Raw genomic sequence first — 13,544 nt, forward strand, 5'->3', positions numbered from 1 at the left:
ATAAGAACTTAGTGTATGCATGTGCACAAAGACTGTTGTAGGAATTTTACTAGAAACTGTACTTTCATGGTTTACAACTTTAAATAAGTATCACTGCATGGTAATTTCAAGAAATATCATTTGGGAGAAGAAGTGAGTAGGCAAAACCAAATCAAACTAAACCAAGAATAAAACCAGTAGAGGAACAGGGTTGAATCAGTTACGAGACTTAATTGACATATAGGAGCAAGGATTTGATAAATTCTGTGACTCTTAAATGGTATTACATATCACAAAACTGTGCATTTCATTTTTGATAGAGGAAATTAAAAAGCAGTAAAACAGTATGAAGTTAATCATTAGCTAAATTATATTTTGGTTCTTGTAGCTCAAAAGTCAGCAATATTTAATAGTTCTAGACTTAAAAAACGTCATTCTTGGCATCATGAATGAAAATGTAAGAGACTGAAACTGTCTTTCTTCTTTAGTTATTAATGTAACTGTACTGCTTGTGTTCACATAGAATTATTATCGTGGCTGATAAATAGTAAAACTAGAGTAGGTGTCTATTTCAGTTAAAAATATCAAGCATATAATAGAAACGTAAAGAAATTTCCCTTCTGGCATTGTTTTCATTCTCTAGAATGTTTCTTTTCCCCCAGCATTTTATATATTATACTGAAATTCTGGTTACAGGAGCAAAATCCATGTTATCTTTTAAATGTTCTTTTCAATACATGACTTCTGTGCTCATTTTTCTATTTTACTTCTATTTCCTCTGTCATGTAGTTTTCTTTTAGATATAGACTTGGCCTTTTGCAGATACAGTTGGTAGAAATGGCATTTGTGACAATTATGCAAAATATGTTAGAAATTATTTACAGATCAGTCAGCAAAGCATTGACAACCTTCCTGTGCTTGTTTGCTATATAAGTTATGAGTTATGATTTTGTTGAAATGCTTGGTAATTCTCATTTAAGGCTTATGTGTAGAAACTGAATTTGTAGTGGTTACTGTGAAATGCTTTATGTTCTGCATAGCAGTAAATCATACAGATATGCCTTTTACTCTGTTTCCATCAAATATTAAGCATACAGGTAACATCTTGGTAACAGCGTGATTTTTTTTCAGTCCTTCTGTTTCTACTTTGATTGGCCTGAATTTGGAAATTGCTTGATGCTACCTTTTCTGATTTTTGTCAATATACCTTATTTTTATTATGTAGGGAATTCCTGTATTTGAGAGAGTAGGAGCATCTGATTATTGTTTCTAAAATACTTTATTCTCTAGTGAAATGAGTATTTGTCTTCAGAATATGTTCAAACAGTTGCAAGTAAGTCTGGTTGCCAGAATCTGACTAATTAGGGTAAGCATGTGCAATATAAAACTGTAATGTTTTGAGAAGATTGTCTTCTGGTTCTAGCTTCGTTGTTGAAGACCACTGTTTCATAGCTGATGTCTTTGCTATTATAGTGCCATTGGCAGTGAATTTTTCCTAGTCAGTGTGATACAACGTCAGGTGTGTCAGCTCAAGGTACTTGCACTGATCTTTCAAAGTAATCTGCTCTTCTATTCCTGCAAACAAATAAGGAGGGAGCTGGCATAATACTTCCTTTCAGCAGAGGTGTTGGGGTGCTAGCCTCCAGCTGCCTGATTCTGTTGACCATCTGGGAATTCTATTATCTTTTTCTGGCACAGCTGTGTTAGCAAGGTGAATGTCTGTGCCCAGCCTTAAAGCACTGTGAAGGAGGTTTGAGCTAATGTATTTCCCGTTGTGATCACTGTAGACGACAACAGACAAATAACTGTTCTTTGTGCTGAGCTACCAGTGTTTTGCCTTGTGGTTGTGATGGAGCGGGTATAATCACAGGTAGTAATGAAAACTCAGCTGAGAAGAAGTAAGATATCAAGCACTGTAGTGTAAGCACTCTTCGTCATACTCACATGAGCCCACCATTGGACATCGAAGGGGTGCTTTAAAAGATATCTGAAATCAGTGAAAATACCTGTTGATCTTAAAAGATGTTACGAAACGCTGGAGATGAATAGTGTGTGAAAGTGTTGCATTGTGCCAAGGAACTGTTAGCTAGATGGGGCAGGTCCTAGCATTTAGTGGCTTCATGAAATTATGTATCTGCCTTGAATAACACTGAGATCTAGGATTATCCTTTTAATTTTTGAGTTTGACTACAGCACTCGTCCTGAGGATATTGGCATTATGGCTGTAGATTTACATTAAAAATGTGCATTTCCAGAGCACTTTCTAACTAAAAATGTCTTTACAGAACTAATTAAGTTCTGCTTTTGTGTTTTTGGTTTTTTTTTTTTTCCTCCGTTTGGTAGTACACTGATACCCACCAAGTAGACGTTTCATCAGAAACAAGTCTAGGAGTTAAAGCATTTTGTCAAGAAATTGTAACTGCATTTGAAGTACAATACCATAGTAGAACAAGTTTCTGCAGAAGAAGTGTTTTTATAAAATCAACCATTTTTTAGACCAAATTTTGATTTGGTCTAAAACAACATGGTTTTGTTGTTTTGGAATGTTTCATTAACACTAAAGAGTCTGTTTTTTCTTTGCTTGTTTTTAATTTATAATACATCTTCAAAGGCAGCATAATCTATGGGTCTTGCATGTTTCTTTGTAGTATTGGTAATATTATGTTTCTCTAGGCAGTTTTATCTAAGTGGTGTACTGTGTTTCTGATTTTATTGTTACTAATGTAATCTATCCACACTACCATTTTTTAGGAATTGCAGCAACCTTCTTTAGGAGAGCTGGAGTGCCTTATCACCATGCAAAAATCTGAAATTGAGCTTTTAAAGGAAAAATTGAAAAAAGCAAATCTTAACCTGGTAGAGCATAATTTGTACACTGCAGATACACTGAAAAGCATCAATGTAACGACTGGAAGAAAGCATGAGGTAGGATAGTTTATTGTCTAGTGTACTGGTGTATAAATAACACTGGCAATGCCAGATATTTTTGCTCAAGTGTCCAGATAATAATTGTAATATCTGTTGATGCTGCTTATAATTCTGGAGCTTGTTTGAATGGTTTTTGTGTTATCTGCCAAAGACTTGTTAGAGTAGCTGTTGGGAGTAAAAGTTTTACCTTATTAAATACTGAATAAGGGATTCTTAATTAAATGGAATATTTGGAGGCTCAAGTCTATGTAGGTTTGTTAAAATGAATATTTATCAAGCATTTTGTTGTATTTATCTGAATGACCATCTTATCCTAGAAGGAAAATGAGAGAAACGTATACAGCTATGTTTTTATAAATGAAACATTCTTTTTTTTTTTTTTTCCAAATTCATTTTTATAATATGACATAGCATCTTTTATATATAAAATATCACAATTATGTCAATTTGAAATTCTTTAAATTCATTCTCTGTGGTGCTGGACTGCCCCTTTGGTGATAACCTGTCATTAATTTAGGCACTAGATAACAGTAACATCTGTAAACTGTAGCTAATTAAATGGATCTGTAAATAATTCTGTGACTTAATTTGATTTATGCAGAGAGCCTATGTTGTTATGTTTGTGAGTGTGTTCACTTCCCATCCAGTGTAAATTTTGAATTGTGATTGTGTAGAATATGAAAAATTTGAATTTATGCTTGACTTTCCTTCTACATTACCCAGTGCTGGCTGGGGCCTGCAAGTGCCCTTGTGAGGTGAGGCTGGGGCTGGCCCATGCCAAACATGACTGCTTTCAGCCAGCTCCAGCAACCAATCCATAGACCACTGCGCTGCCCTGCAGCCAAGGTTTGTCTAAATGGGGTACTGCGTAGGCAGTGAGGAGTGAAGAAAAAAGTGAGAAATAGTTGTGTGAATGCTGAGGTTAGAGAAGGACAGGGAGGAGGTGCTTTGGGCACCAGAGAAGAATTTCTCTGCATCCCATGGGAATGGCCAGTGTAGAGCAGATAACCACGGTGCATCCCATGACAGATCTTGCAGTTTCTCATCTCCGTGTCTGTGGCCTGTAGAGATCCCATGCAGGAGCTGGGTAAATATGGGAGGAAGGAGCAGAACTAAGGAGCTGCTAGGACTGACCACAGTCCTGCTTGACTTCCCTTCCATGCTGCTTGTCCAGAGATAGAGAGGAATCAGCAGCACTGGAGTGAAGCAGAGCCCAGGATGATGCAGGGGGAGAAGTGTGCCATTTTGATCACTAACTGGTTTATTCCTAACACAGTGATCAATTATGCTCTTAAGTGAGGCTAAATAACAACTTTAAAATCCAGTTGTATTTTCCTGATTTAATATGTAGATCCAGTCCTGCTCTTTCAATACTATTTAATTATTTGATATGCACATTTTTTCATTTGTTTACACAATCCCTTTTTAATCTTTTGGGGAATAAACTGACAGACTAAAAAGCCTTCATATTTAGGCAAAAAAGATAACTTGTAGAAACATTCTGGCTTTAGGATCTCAGAATATGCATTGAAAATACAAGTGAATATTGCTATTTTTTCTGATGTCCCACTGCTAGAAAAGCTTTCTGCTACAGATAATTGGGAAAAGTCTTAAGAAGAAGACCCTTGGGACAAAACAGAAACTTGTTGTTAGTGTGATCAATTGAGATGTGGAGCCATGTAACCATGTACCTCAAACTGTTTGATTCTGCAGAGTATGTGGAGATGTACGCATGCATCGGCAGTCCAGTTTCTGTGAAAAGTGGTATAGTGACTTACTGTTTTCTGTAAAGAGTTAGAAGAAGTCAGTTACTTGATCTCCCTAGAACTGTGGAAGCTAAAACTTTATAACTTAGTGTGCTGTGATATATGTAACCATATTAATCAGTCATCCTTATTTTCCTGGCTGATTCAGTAACACGGCCCTTGTCTGTTCACTTTTTCTGATGTAAAGCTTCTGTGATACATGGGAGTTGTAGTTGTTTTGCACTGATATGTGTTCTACAGCATTTCTCTTAGTATTCATATACTTTTAAGATACAGTAGATCTCTTTAAATGCAGGAATTAATACATGCTCCTGTTGAAACATAAGGAATCAAAAATTTGGCTTTTTTTTTTTTCTAAAAAAACTGTGCATCTTATGCTCTGTCAGCCCGTGGCTCACCTTCAACACTGTTCCTCATTTTTTTCAGTGGATGAAATACATTAAGATTTCTGCCCACTGCCTTCAGAGCTGTATCTTGGCAGCAGACATTGTTCTTATCTGTATGTTTCAGAAAAGTTATCCTAGACATGTCTTGCTGAACTTCCCTGGTATTTTTTGTTATTTTGGCTGTTATTTATTATTGTTATTATTTTTAATTTTATTTTGTTTTATTTATTTATCTGGCTTCCCTTATGACTTTGACACATAATTTGTTGAATCCCAGATTATAATTTTCCCTTTGCTCTCTTCTCTGTGTCTTTCATGGTACATGTTGGCAACAGGAAATTGCCATCTTTGCTTTTTGCACTTCCTGTACTACCTCTACTATAATTTAATATGTGTTGGACACATTCACTTATTGGCCATTTCTTCACAATATATCTTCCACCACCTAGCTGCCTATCCATTAATATTACAAGTTTCTGTTTGTCTACTACTTGCCTTAGTCTTTTATAAATACAATTTAAGATCATTTGTTGGAAAGTTTTCTGTTGGTACCCTTGACTGACTTGGATTCCTGTTCTTTGCTCATATAACTGGACTTCTTTTTTATATTCCTAGACATTTAGGAAATATTTAACACACACATGAAAGTCTGGGTTTATTTCTAATACATATGTCTAAATTTACTGCAGTGTTTGAAGATGTAATTAAAAATCATATGCCTAAGCTTGATAGTAGCGGCAAAGTTTTCAGTTGTGATAAGAGAATTACAGATGCCATCTTCCAAATTGAGTTTTGCAGCAGCCTCAGGCAGTCAAATTTAAGTGTACTTTACTACACAGTCTATTCTGTCTTGGTAGAAAAATTAAATTGCCTTCTTCTGAACAAAGATTGCCTTTGCACGGGCTGTGTGCAACTGCAAAGCCAGGGCACATCTCCTTCTCTCAAAAGACCTGTACCTAAGCAGGTAGAAATGTGTTAAAAGAATAGCGTGTTTCTTAATGTTCATCACCAGTCCTGCCTGTACTCACAGCACAATATTTCCATTCCTCTCAATTCTTAGAATTTTTTCTATTATTTCCATAACTTGGCTCTATATTTCAGTTGTAGAAAAGATCCATGGCACAGCCCTAGGTAGCTATTTAAAAAATTATTATATTAAAGAAAAACTGTTACATTCTTATTGTATCTGATCACCTTAGATTAAAGCAGCAGATCTCTAAATCTAATTTTTTCCTATATTTTTTGCATTTTCTCTGTTCCAACTTAGAGTTTCACTACCTGATTTCCCTTGGTGATGGCTGGTCCATATCTTTTCTTTTGTTATCTTCATCTTTAGCAATGGATGGAGTACTTGGACCATTTATTCCTGATTTGAGAAAAATCATGTATTTTCCAAGTCTTCTTTATACATATATAAAGTTTTGCTAGGTGTTAATTAACCATTTCTTCAAAAATGAAGCGCTTCATTTTTTTAGGGAGTTATTATGAATATGCAGTGATTTGGAATTAGGTAGTTTTATTGAGGTATTGACTTATTTGAGAAATTTGAGACTTTGAAGGTGAGTAGAATTTTTGTGTGTTCATCTTGAAATGTTGTGCTTTAGATATCTCAAAGGGATTGATCTCATTCAGTGCAATGTTAAAAGCATTGCTGACTAATATCAGCAGTTATTAATGGAAGGGAACTTCTGAATATCTCTACAAGAATATTAGGAAAAAAAAATAGTAATCTTCCTATTTCAAGGAGACCTATTCTTAGTACAGACTTATGTTGTGTACAAAAGCATACATTTGGAAATACCCTTGTAAATGTTCATTAATAATTCTTTCTGGTTTCTTCCGTTACATAAAAGAACTGTCAAGAATAAGCTGAATTGCTCTAAATCAGTTATTTTACAGTGAAAATGGAAGCAAGTAACATCAGTAATTACAATTACCATTCTTTTTTATTTTAGTTTATTTATTTTTGTAATTGTGTTTTATCTTAGAGTTGCTAATTGTGTATTAATGTTTCACTGCCCTTAACCAAAGTTAATCTGAAAATCAGAAAGTCTAATTTGATGAGGTCTGTCTTTCTTTACTGTTAGGACTTATGACATAGAGTGATCAAGAAAGCTGCCCAGTTAAGTGTTACTTTCACATATTCTTTCTCCAGATTGCTATATGAAGCTGTACATAATATAAACACATATTCTTGTCTCTAGTTAGTCACATTATAGTTAATGACCATATGGTCATTATGGTGTAAGATCTACTGTCTGTTGTATTTATATTCCTCAAGCATATTGTTCCTTCAACTTCACAGTGTGTTAAACTATTTCAAAGGGAAAAAAATCCTTTCCCTCTTGTTTCTGGTTGTCCTATCAAGTGTAACCTTGGACCCTTATAGAGCAATTAGACCAGCCTCTATCCCCTCCTTTGTAATGAGATTTCTTGCATTTCTGAGTCTATAACCCTTTAGTCTTCCCTAATGGGACATCATTATTCTGAAAGAAACAATGTAAATGTAAATGAATATTCTCATTAACGAGTCACAGAGAAACCTTTAGTGGTAGCGCTGTGGTAATTCTGCTTGTTATTTCTCTGGTATTCCATGCAGATTTTTTTTTTTTTTTTTTTTTTTTTTATAATTCATTATTAGTATTCAAAATTACTTCTTCTTTAATTCTGCATGTCTTTTATAATCCGGTGTTCCAACTAGTTCAACCATGTCCTTGTTTTATTCTCCAGGAACCACCTGTGAAACGCTCAAGGTCTCTGTCCCCAAAGAGCTCTTTTAGAAAGTCAGAGGAGGTAAGGAAGCTTAAAATAGCTGTAAGGAAGACTGAAAACTCAGAGAAGACCCTAAAGCTAAAGGTGAGCATTTAAAAAAACAACAACAACCAACACCAAACGAAGTCATCCTGTAGTTTTAAGCTTGCATACATTAAGATATACAAAAATAAACAAGCATACAGTAAAATGTGAATAATGTTTAAAAAAAAATGTAAAACGCACATATTGTTTTGAAGTTTTAGCATAAGAGAACGTGCTGCATTAGTTTGCTTTCTTCCTTTACTGCAAAGAATTTTGTATTGATACTCCTGCCATTACATGACAGCCTAAATTTCAAGCTATGTTATCAAGATATACATCCTTTAAAAATGCATTTTCAAATTTTGTTTCTGAGTATATACATTCCAGGAAATTCATGTATTCATATAGAAGTAAAATGAAGCACAAAGTACGAAGAAAATATTTTACTGTACAGTGAAGCCAGTATTTTAAATTCTGAAGTCAATTACTTGGAACAGATGTTACCCCTTGTACTCTTAAAAGTTACGCCTCAGAAGAGGTTGTTCAAACGGCTACTGTAAAGAGAAATAAAAATAAAAGAAACCTAGTTGGTGGAAAAGCTTCACTGAGCATATATTACAATTGCCAATTTTCTAGGCTTTTGTTTGTTTATTTGTTTGCTTGCATTTCCTGAGGAAAAAAATAGCAACATTTAAAATGACCGATTGGTTTCTTGTTGCACCTCTGAATGCCTCTCAAAGCAATCAAACAAAAGCAAAACCCAAACTCTAAGTTGTATTTTCATACACATTCACAATCATTTACAATTCGCTGTCTGGTTCCTCCTCCCTTTTTTTTTTCCTCTGGTCATGTTGGTCAGAGGCATGAGAGATACTTTCAGTAATAGATCTTAAAATGCTACTGGTCGTGTGTAAACTGCTTTGATCCTGCTTTGATAACTGTCAAGTGTAAAAATTCATGCAGTCCTGCAAGGCATATTCCTGATTTCCTTCCTTATGCTCCTATATGATAGGTCAATTTTACAAAAAAAAAAATGTGAGTAGGAACTGTATTTTATCACAAGTGGCAGTTTGTCATGCTACACAAACAGTATATGAATAGGAAAGATGACTTGGATTGAAGTAAGTCTTACAGGCTGTCTTGCTACTTGTTCCTGGGAACTCAGAAGATTAATTTTGTATTGTTTCTCTCTGCTGGGAGATCTAAGGCAGGTCCTATCAGCTGTACCTGAGAACTTGCCTTTGACAGGCATTGTGGTTTTTACTCCATTTTATCCTGACAGTACAGATGATTGTAGCAGTGTGTACTAATGTTGCTCCACCCTCTGCTGCAAAAGCTAGCACATCAGTGTGTAGGATTGTTGTTCTGAGTAATAAAAAGTCCCACGGTGCTTGGGGGTTTCTTCTGGAAAGAGAAGTGAAGAGAAGCACTCTGAATGTCTAAGCAAATACAGAAAATATTGTTATTCTCTGCTCGTGACCTTGTAACACAGATCAGTTATGTTACTTGCCTTACTGTGCTTGCCGTTCCTTCTGCTTATTCCTGAAGTATAACTTAGGAATCTGCAGCATGAAGACTGCTCTGAAAGTAGTGTCTCCTATGTTATTCTGTTGACCCTGTGACCTTAGAGGTGGTAGCAGGTGGTATGGCAGTAGAGGCTGAACCTTCTCGTTACATTTTGTTGCTGTGTGAGCGATGGCAGCTGAAGGGCACTCTTAACAGAGTGTTTGATGTAGAAGGGCATCTGAAGCAATGGTGCTTCGCTGAGTTTCTCCATGCAGAAAAAATGGCACCCATTGACGTTCACTGACACTTTCTGAACATTTCTGGAGATCAAACAGTGGATGTGAGCACAATGAGGTGGTGGGTGATGTGTTTTAGCGATGGCTGCAGCAACATGCTTTCATGCAAGCCACATTCCAGACTACTGTGCAGATTTTTACAAGTGTGGCATACAGGCTCTTGTTCAATGCCAGCAAAAATGCATACTGGTGCCTATGTTGAAAAACAGTGTCTTGTAGCTGAGAATTTGCTCTATCAAACTGAATTACTGCACTTTTTGTATCTGTTGTAGTTTCTATGGAAATAAAGAGGAGGCATTACTTTCAGAGCAATCTACATATGTTGCAAGTGTGGGATCATCCCTCATCATTTCTCTAATTCATTAAGTCCTTAAAGGCTAAATCTTATATTTTCTCATGAAATGGACAGTATGAGCTCCTTTAATTTGTCAAGTTGTTTCACTTCTTATCTAACATTCATTAGTTGTCTGAAAAAGCTGCAGAGGCACAGGCCAGTGTATTGAGATTTCTTGTGTCACAGAATTCAATGAGGCCATTGCCAGCATGGAAACTAATAAGGTTAGAATAACATCAAAGTAGTTTTATTGGTTTTGTATATTTTCCGTGTATTAGGATTTGAATAGCTTTATTTACAGGTTTTTTTCAGCCACAGATATAATTGATGCCCCAGTCAGTATTGCAAAGGAGCAGAAAAAGGCAAGGTCCCATAGCAGGATTTTCATGTTCTCATCAGCTGACTCAGTTCTAGCCAAGAAACTTTAACTTTTTCTGTACCTACCACTAATATAAACAGGACAAATGTGTATGTTCTTATAACTTCAGTGTCCATAGTTTTGATACAGAATCTACTTCATTTCTGCATACCAAAACATATTGGAAAGTAACAGAGCATCTTTTATTTCACTCTTCTTTAGGAAAGACAGTGTCAAAGCAAGTAAGAGTGTTTGATGGATTTAGAGTGACATACTATCAAGCTGATACTTAAGCTGGTGCCCACAATGTATATCTTTGTCTTTAAGAAGTGAGTAGGAGTTTGGTTACTGGAAGCTGTGATCTCTGGCATAATCTAGAGAAGATATCCCTGACTTTTTGGAGAAAAAAGTTAAAAAAAAGCAAGAGAACTTCACTTTAAATTTTCTCATTCTTTTTGATTAAAGTTCAAAAGTTTTGCAGACTATTGGATCAAAATATATAGCCTTTAGGGGAAACTTAATACATGATTATGTGAGAGAGAACAAACTCTGTTAAGCTTAGTTGTGATAACAACAGGATGACTTTCAGTGGTGGTTGAGTACTTCCTCTTGAGGATTGGACTTCACCTGTCAGTGTGTGACATGAAGTATTACAGCATGGCTGTGGAGAGGTGGAGAGTAATGTGAAGATCCACTGCTGGAGGTGGCTGCTCCATCCCATTTCCATCACTATGCAGAGAACTATATACAAGACAACTTAGATATTATAAAATATAATTAAATTAGAGAAAGATGGAACTAAACTGAGCTTATGGAAATAACAGCGTAAATTTAAAGTTCTGAAGTGTTCAACACTTCAATAAAACAGAGCGATTAGGACAGTTATTTGTCTGATTTCTTCCTTGGCAAGAGCAGAGCAGTTGACAAAGGAATAACTGTAAGGGAATGGATAATAAAATAGGTAAACAATAATGAAAAAGACCCTTGACATTTTTTTGTCTTGGGATTTAATTCTTATTGCATGTAGGCTTTGACTGTCGGTCTGTCTTATTTATGGGCTAATACTGAAAGCCTTCCTTTCTTGTAATATGCATGCAAGCATGCGTATAATGCATACAAATAAAGTATTGAGATTTATACAGATCTTAAGAAGCTTTCTCAGTAGTCTCTGTACAGGCAGAGTACTTACTGAATAGAAAATGCAGCAGTGAGCATGGATTTTACTACTGGATGTTTGGTAAATTCTTTACAACTATAGGTCAGAATTCAACTTTTCTCACACTTCAGAATGTCTTTCTCTTAGTGTTTTTTGTTGTTTTTCTTGTGGTTTTTTTTGTTTGTTTTTTTCTTTTTCTTTTTTTTCTTTTTCTTTTTCTTTTTTTTTTTTTTTTTTTTTTTTTCAGAGCACAGAATCACAGAATTATCAAGGTTGGAAAAGACCTAGAAGATCATCTAGTCCAACCATTACTAATACTTCCTGGCTAAATCATATTCGTCAGCACCACATCCAAGCGTTTCTTGAACACTCCCATGGTCGGTGACTCCACCACCTCCCTGGGCAGTGCATTCCAATGCCTGACTACTCTTTCCGAAAAGTAATACTTCCTAATAAGAAAAAAGAAAAAGTAAAAGAAAAAGAAGTTAAATAATTTTAAAATTGTTGTTTCCAACTTTTATAGTGGTCTTCTGTTGTGTGAGTCAAAGCACGTTTTATTTTTTCATTCCATAAAAAAGAAAATTTTTTATTAATAAACCTATTCTAAGCTTTGTTCATCTTCACTTTTTGTTGTACTGCTATTGGCCAAAGCTTGGGTGTTGCAGGCTGAAATAAATTTTTATTAACAAATAAATAAATAAAAATTGAGGAATTCTGATATCATTTAAATTGAGGTATTTAATTAATGTGGATTTTATTGTGGCCAGTATTTTTCCTAAAAAATGTGAAGATTACTTTTCCATACAGAAATCAAAGTCATTCAAAGGGAAAGACAGCGTTACCTATCTTTTTTCAGTCTACGTATTTTTAGGTATGTTACTCTGATACATTCACAAGATGAACACAGGCATTTTGATAGTAAGTTTTCTAAAAATTTTAAGCAACATGTAAAAAAAGGTTTGACAAATTGTCTTAAATTAGCATTGAAAATTAGTGAACCTGTATTTGACCTCAGAGACTATAGTTCCTTACATTTAAGTTTAGATTTCTTAGGCTTTTAAGAGTTAGCTGAGTAGAACTTCTTTAGATCTTTGAAATTGTCTTGCAGTTTGCCAAAATCTGATTTTGTTTCTTTTTGGTGCTATTCAGACTCAAGAAAGTGATGAGCTAAGAACAGCCCATGAAAAACGCAAAGAAAGGCTGCAGATGTTACAGACCAACTACAGAGCATTAAAAGAGCAATTAAAGCAGTGGGAAGAGGATGATGGCAGGTAAGTTACATAGCTCATTAAAAACATTTCCCTTACACTAGAAATCTGAACAAAATTATTATGTCGGCATTCAAAAGAAAATTTGATTTCAAACAAGCAACTGCTATGGTGGTAGTCAAGACTTTGTTAAAGCAGAATACATGGCATACCTCTTTATGATAAAAATTACAGTTGTAACCAAGAGTAAAATGTGTTCAGCTGACACCTTGACGTATTTTATTTGGGATCTCATTCAGTGTCAGTAGTGGACAGAGGTCTGCTAGGGCTGCTTATTAGGCTTGTCTAATTCCCCAGCTGATTAATTTGTTGACTGTGTATGTTTTGAATTTTCTATAACGGAACAATTGCTCCTTATGTTTCAAACACTTTTTTAAAATAGTTTTTTTCATTAAACAATAAAGAAATAATAGCTTCTGTGTTAAACATTTAGTGATTCAAGCATTAACTGAGGATAATCCTAAAATATCCCTTTTTACAGAGAAAAAGAGTATGTGCATGAAGAGCAGGATTTTTTCAAATGTTAAATGATGATAAAATCAAACATTTATGATCATTTTATAAAAATACTGAGTTAAAATATCTTAATGTGTGGATAAAAAAGAGAATGTGAAAACTCTAGTACATCAGAATTTAAATAGTCAATATGCTATGTGTAGTTCATCATTAAGTTCTGTACAGAAAAGTAAAAATTTTAGGAAGAAATTTGTTTTGGGAAGTCCTTAGCATAGAGTTAGTATTGTTGGTAAGCAGTTGCATTCAGTCAAACAC

The 13,544-nt window shown here is 34.9% G+C and overlaps 1 protein-coding gene across 7 annotated transcripts in view; it reads left to right on the forward strand.

The window, feature by feature from the left end:
* CNTLN (centlein) overlaps positions 1-13,544 on the forward strand; it is a 174,961-nt gene that overhangs the window by 70,660 nt on the left and 90,757 nt on the right. For 6 of the 7 annotated variants that reach the window (XM_015849049.2, XM_015849050.2, XM_015849052.2 and 3 more), the window contains exons 9-11: positions 2,731-2,904; positions 7,790-7,915; positions 12,655-12,776. In XM_015849049.2, the coding sequence (XP_015704535.1) occupies positions 2,731-2,904; positions 7,790-7,915; positions 12,655-12,776 (422 nt within the window). The remainder of the gene's footprint in view (positions 1-2,730; positions 2,905-7,789; positions 7,916-12,654; positions 12,777-13,544) is intronic. The other variant, XM_015849054.2, reaches the window with a different exon arrangement.

This window comes from Coturnix japonica, chromosome Z (genome assembly GCF_001577835.2).
Source record: "Coturnix japonica isolate 7356 chromosome Z, Coturnix japonica 2.1, whole genome shotgun sequence".
Lineage (NCBI taxonomy): Eukaryota > Metazoa > Chordata > Aves > Galliformes > Phasianidae > Coturnix > Coturnix japonica.